Raw genomic sequence first — 12034 nt, 5'->3', positions numbered from 1 at the left:
GGGCAGGCCAGCCCTAGTTGCTCACACGCGCGCATGAGTCGGCCGGCGATTAAAATTTGCCCCTGCCCCGCATTGCCAGGCCAAGCTTGGTATATTTTTGGAGTTTGGCGCATCCCTGCCATCATCACTTAACAAATTAGAGTATCCCCGCGTGTGTTCTTGACGACATGGGCAAGTCCAGAGGCGGCAAGTACAGCCACAAGGGCCGTGGGCCTCGGAAAGGTGCCGAAGAGGAGGAGGATGGCTCTGAGGAGGAGGAGGTCCCGGCTCAGCGCGGTCTCGGTAAGCATGCAGATCTTGGCTGCGGAATTCCAAGCTGTTTCGGGCTGCGGGGCGACGGCGCGCAACAACTTTGAACATGCTGGCTCCATCATGCGAAGCTGGAGGGTTGGACCAGGCAACCCTCGCGCTCTTACGGCTTGCCAGGCCGCGCTGGGTCGCGGCCCGGTCGCGGGCCCGTGACGGGCACCAGCACGCCAGCTTTGACGGGGCACATCGCGGCGCACCGGGCTCCCCCTACCCCGGCCAGCCGATTGCCGTGCCCGGACGCGTTGCGCCATTCCCACGCACCAGCACCACACACGCCGTGCTCCTCGCACCCGCCTCCCTCAGGTGGGCAGCGAGCCAACGTAGGCATGCTGCCCCCTAGCGACAGCGAGGAAGAGGAGGGCGAGGCGGGCGCCGCCGCCGCCCCCGCCGCCGCCAAGCCCGCGGCCGCCGAGGCGAAGCCCGAGGGCGGCCAGAGCAAGACCGCGGGCAAGATGCCGCCCAGTGACAGCGAGGAGGAGGATGACGACGACGACAGCGACAGCGATGACGACCCCACGCCCGAGTACCTGCGCGCCGCACCCCCGCGCAAGAAGTGAGCGCGCGCGAGCATGTGTCTCTGTGTTGGTGCATCGGGCGTGTGCCAGCGTGCGTGGGCGTGTGACAGGCCGCACGCTATGAGTGTGCGGGTCTGACGTGCTGGTTCAGGAGCGGCAGCGCTGTCGTGTTTAGCCGAGCCTCCTGGGTTTGGGGTCGCGAGCCAGGTGGGCGGCGCCGGCGAGGTGGCCTGCAGTCGCAGCCAGCCGTCTGGGTAAGGTGTCAGTCAGACGGAGCAGTGCCAGGGCCCAGGCGCCAGGCTGGGCTGGACACAGGGGCGGACACACGGGCCAGCGCGCCTGACCATGCAGGCGCAGGCAACCAGGCCGCCAGGGGCAGCAGCCACACAGCGCCGGCCGTCAGGCGGGGCGGGGTGGGGCATGGGGTGTCGTGACGTGACGCGGGGCGTGCCCCGGCGCCATGGGCTGTGTGCTGACTCCAGTCCCTACGCTGCCGCCCAGTAAACCGGAGGCTGTGATGCTTCTAGTAGCGACACCCAGTGACACGTCTTCCTACCCCTCAACTTACAGCTCCCTGCCGCCCTGCGTTCACAGCGCCCGGTGCACCTGCCGCCGCCCACTGCCCGCCCACCCACCATCTGTTCCCGCCGACCCCTTCGCTCCTGCTGAGCCTGCTGCCCCCCTGTGCCCGCCCCGTCCGCGCCGCCCCCGTCCGCATCGCCCCTGTCCGTGCAGGGCCCCTGTGGAGGAGCCGCGCACTGAGGAGCAGATCCGCAAGGACCTGGAGCGCCTGGAGCTGATCAAGAAGAAGCGGTGAGGGAGGGAGGCGTGAAGAGGGGGGGTAGAGGAAGAGGGAGGGAGGGTCGGCCGCAGGCGTAAGGAGGGCGGGGAGAGGGAGGAGCGGGGGGGGGGGGGGCAGGAGGGAGGGCGGGGGGAGGAGAGGAGGGGAGGGGAGGGGAGGAGGAAAAGAGGGAGCTGGTGAACGGCGGTATTTTGTGGAGGCGCCTACTGCCGCTGGCTCCCCCCGTCTACCCGCACTGCCCCTGCTCTGGTCCTCCTCGCTGTACGTTCCCTTTCTGTTGTCTGTTGCCTCACGAACGCCCTCCCTCTCGCCTCTGGCACCCACCGCAGTGAGGACGACCGGCTGAAGCGGATAGCCACGGAGGGCTGGGACCGCTATGCGCCCGTTTCCGACACCAACAGGCCGTGAGTGGGGGCTGGGAGCTGGGGGTGCTGGGGTGGCAGCCGTGCCGCCCCGTCCCTCGACAGCGGCAAGGCGGGGATGGGAAGGCGGCGAGCTAGCTACGGCCGTGTTGTCGCGAGGGTTAGGCTAGGCTGCGGCGACTTGCATGTGAATGTTTTGGTGTTGGTGCTTTGGTAGGTGGTGGCGGGGTGGGCGGGTAGTGTGCTTGCCTGAGAACAACTTCGCACCGACAACTGGAGCAACTGCGTGACCTCACCTGCACCACGCCCCGCTGCTACGCCCTGCAGGCCTGGCAGCGTGCCCACGGACCACCCCAGCAAGGCCAAGTGAGGGGGCGGCGTGGCCGCGTAAGCCCCACCCAGCAGTAGCAGCAGCTGCAGGAGGAGCAGTGGCGAGGAGCTGGGGAGGCTGGGCCGTGTCGCAGTAGTCAAGCTGGATGTGTAGGGGCAGATGGCGAGCTGCGTCGAGCAAAGCGGGCGGGTGGTGAGTGTCAGTAGGCGTGCGCTGCGGTCGCCGCCGCGGTTGGAGCTTCCTGGCTTGCTTGTTCCCGCCACCGCGATGTAATTGTAAGATGGTATTGTACTTCGGCGGGGGCGCGGGCTCACTGCTTTGCAGAATGGCAGGTGCCCGGGTAGCCGTGGCAAGCCCCACAGAGAATGGAATACCTGGTGTGCAAAGGCTCCAAGGCTTTACAGTGGGGTGCAAACCGTAAGCTGTTCGAGATGCAACGCGCATGGTGATTGGACGGCCTTTGACAGATTGCATGCGCTGACTCCATTGTAATTCTTTCGAAGCGGGACTTGTGTCATGGTCTCATGGATGTTTGCCACAGTGCAGACGGGGCGGCAAGCTATGCCACGTCACGCACCGGCTAGCCGTAGTAGAAGGCCACCCAGGATGTGGGTCCTCGCCGGAGGAGAGACGTAGGGTGCTGTACCGTATGGGGCTTAAAGCCGGGGTCTTAAAGCCGGAGCGTGCATTAAAGCCGGAGCGTGCATTCTGTGACCGGGGAGCGGGCAGTTACAGATACCCAGTTGTCGCATGGCCACGTGGGTGAGAAGCACAATGCAGGCTGTACATGCCGCCGCGGAGGGTGTGGCGTCCTCGGGAGAAGCGGTGATGTCCGCGGCCAGCGGGAAAGGGCGGGAATCGCCGAATCGACCACGGGGGGATGAGCAAGCGAGGCTTCTGGTGCTGCTTTCGTGCTGACTGCATTCCAGCTTGTATCTTGAGACGCAACTACATATATTGTATCAAGGAAACGTAGATCCACCTGTCAGCTGTCTGGCTGCACTCATACGAAGTTTGCTTTGTCTCTGCTGTGTGCCGTGTTGCGCTGACAGCGGGCCCAACACAGCCCGAATGAACAGTTACGGTCGTGGAAGAGGCAACTGAGGGTAAAGGCGCGGTATGCCGCAGTGCACGCACCGCTTGGTGTTCGACACCGACCTGACAGGGCAGCCACTGCGCCGAGTCAACCGGTTGACTGGCCAGCATTGCGCCGCCTGAGCCCCGTAAACGGCAGCAGTGCACAATGTAAACGCCATCAGAGCTCCCTGTGACCCTGTGCCACCAGGGCCTCACCGTGCAGCAGGCCACAGGTGGAGGCGAGCCCACGTCAACGGTCAGAGTCGGGAAGACCGGAACAGAACGGATAACTGATGGATTGGATTGGATGGGGCGATGGGCAAGCATTTCAGGCCAGGCAGGCAGGGCACTAGGGCAGACAGGGCGGCAAGCTAAGGCACGTCCTTCACCGGCTGGGCCGCGGGCCGGGCGGGCGGGAATGTGGAACTGCCGCACATCCCGACCCATGCGGCACCAAACCCCAACCCTCCATCCCCCACACGCTCCTATAGTCACGACATGTCGCACAGCGCCTGAGCCAACACCCTGTCCTGTTGCGTGTGCAATCCAACAGCGGTATGCTGCTTTGCGGCAGCTGGCGGCTGCGCAGCACCCCAAGTTGCAATCCCGCACTGAGCCCTGGAGCCTGGAGGCATGTGCTTCCGCCCCTTGCTGCCAGCCCCCGTATCGCCCCCGCCCCCCGGGCTGACAGTACAAGACACGCCGCCCATGTGAGTACGCTGTCACCTTCCTGCAGGTGCGATGCGGCTCTGCCTCGCGAGTGTGGCGTTGCGGTGTGTCTGTGTGGTGCTATCGCCTGGCCGGGCGCCCGGAGCGTGAGGAATGCGCGTCAGCAAACTTCCAGCCAGCCAGCAACTCGTCGGTACAGTAACTCCGGCGTTCGACCAGCCGCGCACTCTTGCCCTGCCGCTGCCAATTGTATGCCATTTGTTGGGTTCTGGGAATCAGCTGCACCCTACGGGACTTCATCAACTTGCCTTGCCACTGTCCCATCACACGCCCATGTGAGTACGCTTAGTTCATGTGAACAGATGACATTTCGTTACGGTATCACAATGCACGATAGAATGTCTGGAACGATCACAACACCCCTTTTTTGTGCCGTTTGCTGGTCTGTTCACGCCCTACCACCCCTTGTCCCTACACCCCCCCATTGCTGTGGCCTTGATCGCTGACCACCCAACCCCTGCCTCCCTCCCATACCAGGACAAACCCCTACGCCCTTCCCCTTCCCAAGAAAGCCCGCCCGCTGCGTGACGAAGACATGCGCACAAAACACACACCTACGCAGTCATTACACGCACCGGGGCGGCCCGCACCCGCCTGGTGGTGCCGCTCTACTCCGCCCGCCTTGCGACCACACGCGCAACTCCTCGCACCACACACCCGCCTCCTAGCGACTGCCTTGCAAGCCACGAATGATGTAATTCGTGTACACTGCTTCGGCCTCCGCCCCTTCAACGTTACGATCAGACAGCAAACGGCTTTGGGGGGCGCGGAAATATATATTCGCCCTGCGTTCCTCCAACCCTGCAGCCGGAACCCGAATTGACGTATCTAGGACATCAAAGGGCCGGCCACGCGTCTGAGCCCTGCCGCCGCACACTTCCGCACAGTCCGCGACGCCCACTTGTTCAGTCATTCGTTTGTTCTTTACCCACTACCTCACGAGCGCACGGCAGCGCCCTTGATATCTGATGTACAGTGCGCGACGCTGCAAACGCACAACACACGATCACGCATACAAAACACACGCGCACCTGCTGCCGTCTATACCTTCTGTGGCCCCAAATACATACTCAAGATGTGCATGCAAGCCGTTCCGACACTGCGCCGCATGCCGTACATAGCTGCATGGGGCACACACTGCTGCTGCTTTCCCTGCCGCTGGTTCAAGCTCCCCGATAGCGCGCGACCCGCATACGTGTCCCCAGTCCGCCTGTGATACGTACCAAGTCAACAACTCGTGTGCGGAGACGCCACATCATACATGGCCCCGCGCAACTACCCCACATGCAGCACCGCCGCATCTGGCAAAATTTGGAGTCCAAATGGCCAATTGTGCACACGCATACTCACACATTTACGCTGCCTACCGTCAAAAGCCCCTCAATCAAATGTCATGACGCGACGCAGGCACCAGGTCAACCGGTCGTCCCGCAGCGCCCGCCCGCACGCTTGGCCCGTACCCGCCCAGTCCAGCGCCGCTCTGAACCCACGTCCGCCTGCTTTGCAGCAGACCCCGTTGCTTACGGTTAGCTGCGTATGCCGGCTGACCCCGGACGTGCTGTCCACAGCCGCTCGCGCCACCGCCGGAGCGCACGCGCACTTCCAGCAGCCTGGCCGCAACTGCGGCGGCCGCAGTCGCGTGCGCCTTCCTGCCGCTGCTGCAAAGCCGGCTAGCCGCGACCGCAGATGCCCCGGCAGCCCTAGCCAGTCCTGCTGAGCAACCGCCGTCGCCGCCCCCTGCTGCTACCCGCCGCCCCCAGCCACAGCTTCACCACGCCCGCCCCGCCCTGCCGCTGCTGCCTCTGCTGTCAGACCCCGCACTGCGCCTGCCTCGGCAGCAGCCTCCGCAACGCCGGCAAACTGCCTCCCCCCAGCCATGCCACTGCTGCGCCGCCTACGCCGCCTGCGCCGCCGCCGCCGCTCTGCCTGCGCCGCTGCCGCACTGCCGGCCCCTTACGGCACGTACTCCAGCGCCTGCACCAGGTCGGCCCAGATGTCCTCCACGTCCTCCACGCCGATGCTGAAGCGGATCAGGTTCTCCTTGATGCCAATCTGCGCGCGGCGCTCCGGTCCAAAGCCCCAGTAGCTCTGCACCGCCGGCATCTCTATCAACGACTCCACGCCGCCCAGCGACGGCGCAATGTACGGCAGCTTCACGTTGTCGATGAAGCTGATGCACTCGTTCAGACCGCCGCGCGTCTCGAACGACACCACGCCGCCGAAGCCGCTCATCTGGCGCTTGGCGATGGCGTGGTCGGGGTGCGACTCCAGGCCGGGGTACCAGACGCGGACCACCTTGGGGTGGCTCTCCAGCCGCCGCGCGATCTCCATTGCGCTGGCGTTGTGGCGCGTGACGCGCAGCTCCAGCGTCTTGAGGCCGCGCAGCAGCAGGTAGGCGGCGTGCGGGTCCACCACGCCGCCCATGATGTGGTGGAACTCGCGCACCTTCTCCACCAGCTCCTTCTTGCCGCACAGCGCGCCGGCCAGCACGTCGTTGTGGCCGGCCAGGTACTTGGTGGCCGAGTGCAGCACCAGGTCGGCGCCCAGCTCTAGGGCGCGGGTGTTGATGGGCGTGGCGAAGGTGGAGTCGACGCACACGAAGGCGCCCTTGGCGTGGCACAGGCGCGAGATGGCGAGGATGTCCACGCAGCGCAGGTAGGGGTTGGTGGGCGACTCCGAGAAGAACAGCGTCACGCTGTGCTTGTCCAGCGCCTCCTGCAGAGCCTCCAGATCGTTGGGCTTAATCACGCTGACGCCGATGTTCATCTTGGGCAGGAAGTTCTGCATGAACTGGCGGGTGCGCCAGTAACAATCGGACGTGGTCACGATGTGGCCGCCCGCCGGCACCAGCGACAGCAGCATGCTGGTCACCGCGTTCATGCCCGACGCCGAAACCAGGCAGTCCTCAGCGCCCTCCAGGGCCTTGATCTTGTTCTCGCATGCCTGGGCGGTCGGGTTGCCATAGCGCCCATACTCATACGAATCGAACCGACCCTCATTGTACTCAATCAGCTCCGCAGTGTTGCGGAAGTGATAGGTGGAGGTTTGAACAATCGGCGTGGTCAGCGCGTCGGCCACGCGGGGACGGCCACCGCGCTCGCCGCCGTGGACGGCAGTGGTCGACAGCTTAGTGAACTGCACGCCGTTGTTCTTGGGGGCTCCGTTGCTGCTCGCAGAAGTGGGCTCCAGGTCCTTGGCAGCCGCCGGGGCCACCACGCTCGGCCGGTGCGTGTGGAAAGACGCATTGCGCAGGTGCAGGCCGCTGCGGGCCGCTGACCTAAGAGCAGCGGGAACAGGCGCCCGCATAGAGACGCCAGCGGGCATCTCCGCGGCAGGAGAGTAAACACTGCGCATTTTTGCCTGAGGCTTGCCGCTAATTGACACAGCCTGTTTCCCTCTAAATTAACCTGAATCTGCAGCCTGGCGGAGAACTCACGCCGACCCACCCAAAACTCGTTGTCCCGCAAGGATTGGCCCCCTCATCGGCTTTGCCAAGTTCGCCGCTGGTCGCCGCGCCTGCCGAGACACGGAAAGATACAAAGCACTCTATAATTGCCCATTGACACAGGCGATTGCATGTCGACGCGTGGTAGCGTGGCTCGACGACCCGGTCGCTGACCACGTTTTGGCAACACGTCTCGGGCCACCATCCCACGACTGCTCCGGACTCAACCCGGCGGGGAACCCTGCGGGGACTTGCTTCCCCCGAATCGGCTATTTCAGTTCATGTGTCCAAGGATGCCGCGTTTTGCACTAAGTCAGCGGGCAGTCAGGGGTCAAAAGTGTCTGCACGTCCTTGCAACACCCCTTCACGCTCAAAACACCCAACCCTCACCCCCGCCCGACCCGTCGTGCCCCAGGTTTACCCCCTTGCGTGTGAGCGTGTCACTCACTCACTCCAACCATCCAAGCCACCATGCTCAGACCCTCCACTCCCAAGTTTACAAATGAATAACACTCAAAGTTACCTCAGTCCAACATCACGTGCTTCACTTCTTCCTCCTAGCTCCTGCTCACTCCGCATCAGACCCAGCCGCAGTCGTAGCCGCCGCAGCCGCCGCGGTGGCCGCACGCAGCCTCTGTGCCGCCGAGCCCGGTCGCATGGTGGGCGACGCCGGCCGCGGCAGGCCGGCCGCACCCGGCGACGCCGGCCGCGGCGACGCCATGGCCCCGCCGCCGCTGCCGCCACCCGCGCCCGCCGCCGTGGCGGCCACCAACCCGTTGGCGCTGCGCCGGTTGACGCTGCTACTCCCCACGGCCGACCCCAGCCGTGCCTTAGCGGGAGACCCTGGCCGTGCACCCCCTCCTGCTCCCCCTCCCGCCGCCGCCCCCGCCGCCACGCCTGGGCCCCCGCCACCGGCGGCCCCTGCCCCCGCTGCCGCGTAGCCCTGCTGTGTGGGCGAGGGCGACCGCGGCGAGCCCACCCGCCGCACCAGGGCCGACTCCGGCCGCCGCATGCCGTTGCTGGGCGAGTGCACGCCGCCACTGGCCACACGCCGCCGGCCCGCCGCCACCGCCACGGCGTTGCGGCGCCACAGCCGCGCCCAGTGCGCCACGCCGCGGTGCGCCGCCAGCGAGGGCAGCTTGAGCGGCGAGGGCGGCAGCGACAGGTGCAGGCGGTCGTGCATGCCGCAGCAGCGAGCCACCACACTGCCCAGCCAGCGCCTGTTGGGAGGGCACGAGGGGAGGGGGCCGAAACGGTGTGTGAGCGGGTGAGCGGGTGTGTGACTGGGTGCCGGGGAGGTAGGTGCAGCAAGTGCGCAATCCGTCTGGACAGCCCACCCAACACGACAACCGGACAACAACCACACGGCGGCGCGGCACGCTCCAGCCTGCTTCGCAACCCCGCTGCCCTGCCCCGCCAGGCCCCTCCTCTTCTCCTCCGTCCTCATAGGACTGGCGCCAACAGTTTTATTCCAACCCCCCCCCACACACACACACACTTCTGAAATAATCATTACTGTAACCCCCCCCTCCCCGCCCCCTGCCGCCGCCCCGCGCTCACTTGTACCCTGCCGGCAGCGCCTCCACGTCGCCCGCCTCCAGCCCCGACAGCGAGGCCAGCTCGTCCAGCTCCGCGCCCACCACCCAGGTGGCCCCCGGCGGGCCGTACAGCAGGCGCACGGCGGCGGTCAGGCGGCCCAGCAGCTCCTCCAGCTCGGCGTCAGGGCCGTCTGGGGAGGGGGGAGGGAGGGGAGGGAGGGGGGAGGGAGGGGAGGGGAGGGAGGGGAAGTGGGTGATGATTGAGAGTTGGGCAGGAGTTGGGGAGGCATGCGATTGTTGCATGAAGCGGGTTGGCAATGGCTGCTGCCGCCTTGCCCATCCAGGCGCCGCAGTCACGCCGGCTCACTCCAGCCGTGGGCGCCACCACTACCGCCACCACCGCCACCACCACCACCGCCACTCCCCCCCCACTCACTGTGCGGCCCCAGCGTGAGGTGCTCGGGCGTGAGCAGGCCGGTAAGGCGCTCGGCCTTGCGCACCAGCAGCAGCCGCAGCACAGCACACAGCGCAGCAGCCCGCCGCGGGCCGTCACGGCCGTCGCCGTCGGGCCCGCCCATCTCCACATCCAGCAGACCAGCCTACACGTGCAGAGGAGGGAGAGTCAGGTTGTGCGGAGGTGGATGTGGGGTAGGGATGGCCCGTGCCTTCCACTTTATCACTAGACTGTTGGCACGCCTGTTTGCCTCCTCCCTCAGCCTTCTAGGCGCAACGGAAGCCGCCTGGCAGGCCTCAGCCCCGACTGCCTGTGCGCCCCCCCCCTGCCGCCCCAGCCGACCTCCCAGCCCCCTCCTCCCCTCCGGCCCGCACCTGCTGCCGCAGCTGCTGCTCCGCCTGCTGCCCCGCCGCCTCGAAGAAGCCCTCCAGCGCCGCGCCGTGGCTGGCCCAGTGCCGGTGCACCACCACCGCCAGCAGCCGCCGGGAGGCCTCGCGCGCCGCCTGCAGCTCGGACTGCGCAAGGGCAGGTGCGGAGGAAGGTGCGGGTGCGGGGTGAGGATTTCATGAGCTAGCATCCAGCGATCCGTTGGGGTGCTTGTGCTCACTGTGCTGCATGTGCTGCATTTTCGTGCAGGCCTTCCATGAACCAACAGGGCAGGGCTCGACACAACGTTACATGTGCGCAAGCGAGTACATCGCGGCGAGGCCGCAGCCGGCCGGCTCACCTCGCCCAGCGCCGCATTGCTGACCACCACGGGCGCCGCCGCCGTGCGGAACAGCCGAGCCCAGGCCCGCAGGAAGTCGGCACGGAACGCGCCCTCCGCGAAACCCGCGTCCGACACGTGCGTGATGGCCGCCGCCGCCGCGCCGCCCGCCGCCACAGCCGCCGCCGCCGCCTTGCCCTCGGGGTACCCCGCCGCCGGCGGGTTGACGGCGGCACTGCGCGCGTCCGCCTCCGCCGCCGCCAACGCGGCCCACACCGCCTCCGTCAGCGCCTCCAGCTCGGCATCATTCAGGCCGCCGCCGCCGCCGCCGCCCACCGGCAGCACGGTGGCCGCCACGCCGTCGGGTCCGGCCACGTGCACGCCCGCCTGCGCGAAGGCGGCGGCCATGTCCGCGACCATGCCGCTCACGTCGGGCCGCGTGACCCAGCCGTCCGCGTCCGAGTCGTACTGCGAGAAGAGCTGTGCCGGGGGGGGCGCGTGTGGGGGAAGCAAGGGGAGGGTGCGAAGGGTTGTTGATTACCGTGGGCGATCGAAAACGCGCGGAGCACAGATGTGTTCGTTGCAAGCAATAATACGTATGGGATGGGGGCCAGCAAAGGCGAAAACGGTAAGGCGGCAGGTGTAGTGGACCGCACCTTCGTATACAGCGCCGCAGTCCCGTACCGTGGCCGTCCACGCCCGCTCCTTCCCCCATCCCGCCCCCTCCTCCCCTCCCACACACCTCTGGCAGCAGCTCCCTGAAGGCTCCCTCCATGCGGCTGAACTCGGCGCACAGCAGGTCCAGGAAGGCCGCGGCGCTGAGGCGCTTGAACTCGGCGCGGTGGGCCTCGAACTGGCGAGCCTGGAGGGGCAGGAGGGGAGGAGGGGGGGGGGGTTGTAAATACCAGCGCAAATTGAACCAAACCGGGGCGGAAGTGGGGGTTAGATGCCCGTTAGATGCCAGAGCCCAACGAGTAAGCCTCATCATGGGGGGTTGGGCAAACAGGGAAGAGGAGGCAGGGGTTCAGCAGGTTAGGAAAGCCCGGGTGCGTGAGACGGTGAAGGACGAAGGCGGCAGGATGGGGTCTCAACGGGACTACCCAGCAACCACACAAGGCTTGCATTTCATTAGTCCCTGACTCGCCTTCCCACCACAACCACCCCCTGCCCCTGCCCAAGCTCCCACCGCGCCCCCGCCCCTGCCCCCGGCCCCCGCCTTCCCCCCACCTGCTGCAGCTCCGCGCCGTAGCTGCCCGGCGACACGAAGTAGCTGTCCAGCTCAGCAGCCAGGATAGGCTCGGCGCGGCCGTTGAGCTGCTGTGCAAACACGTAGGCGGCCTTTGGACTGCGCCGGCCCAGCACCCTTTCGGCTACCCACAGCGCCTTGCGCACGTCCACGCAGCCGCTGTCGCCCTTGCGGCCGCCGGGCGGCAGGTAGTCGGGCGGGAAGTCGGCGGCGGGCACGCGGCTGGGCTCCGACAGCTTCTTCAGGGCTGCGCGGGAGCGGGACGGGGGGAGGGGGGAGGAGCGGAGGAGGCGCAAGAGGCGGAGGAGGTGACAGGGTGTGGTAAAGCATCTGGAGTGAGATTGGGATGGCGGTTTGGCAGGGTGTGTGCTGTGGTGAAAGGTCCTGCCGAGCTCACAGGAATCCCAACCCATGCCGGCCGCCCGGCAGGCCCCCACAGCCCCCACAGCCCAGCGCCTCCTCCACACCCCTCCCCCTCCCCCCCCCCCCGCCCCCTCCTCCCCCCCTCCCTCACCGTCCA

General features: G+C 66.7%; 3 protein-coding genes across 3 annotated transcripts in view; 1 reads left to right on the top strand and 2 right to left on the bottom strand.

Moving 5' to 3' along the window:
* Positions 1–95: 95 nt before the first annotated feature.
* On the top strand, positions 96–3580 carry CHLRE_03g144647v5 (uncharacterized protein). Its single transcript, XM_043060391.1, has 5 exons — positions 96–282; positions 613–862; positions 1560–1637; positions 1956–2030; positions 2316–3580. The coding sequence occupies exons 1-5, from the start codon at positions 168–170 to the stop codon at positions 2356–2358; spliced, it is 561 nt and encodes a 186-aa protein (XP_042925520.1). The 5' UTR covers positions 96–167; the 3' UTR covers positions 2359–3580.
* A 1098-nt stretch (positions 3581–4678) lies between these two features.
* Positions 4679–7635, bottom strand: CHLRE_03g144627v5 (uncharacterized protein). Its single transcript, XM_001695690.2, has one exon. It carries the CDS (start codon positions 7477–7479, stop codon positions 6079–6081), a length of 1401 nt encoding a protein of 466 aa, XP_001695742.1. The 5' UTR covers positions 7480–7635; the 3' UTR covers positions 4679–6078.
* Positions 7636–7683: 48 nt separating this feature from the next.
* The window catches only part of CHLRE_03g144607v5 (uncharacterized protein), a 12162-nt gene continuing 7811 nt past the window's right edge, over positions 7684–12034 (bottom strand). Inside the window, exons 15-21 of the mRNA XM_043060390.1 lie at positions 11496–11761; positions 11011–11130; positions 10290–10748; positions 9937–10077; positions 9545–9707; positions 9131–9299; positions 7684–8790 (exon numbers count right to left, since the gene is read on the bottom strand). Coding sequence (XP_042925519.1) covers positions 8139–8790; positions 9131–9299; positions 9545–9707; positions 9937–10077; positions 10290–10748; positions 11011–11130; positions 11496–11761 — 1970 coding nt within the window. The 3' untranslated portion in view covers positions 7684–8138. The remainder of the gene's footprint in view (positions 8791–9130; positions 9300–9544; positions 9708–9936; positions 10078–10289; positions 10749–11010; positions 11131–11495; positions 11762–12034) is intronic.

The sequence above is a fragment of the Chlamydomonas reinhardtii genome, chromosome 3, assembly GCF_000002595.2.
Source record: "Chlamydomonas reinhardtii strain CC-503 cw92 mt+ chromosome 3, whole genome shotgun sequence".
Lineage (NCBI taxonomy): Eukaryota > Viridiplantae > Chlorophyta > Chlorophyceae > Chlamydomonadales > Chlamydomonadaceae > Chlamydomonas > Chlamydomonas reinhardtii.
Note: the sequence above shows the minus strand (reverse complement) of the source record. Positions and strands in the feature narration are given on the sequence as shown.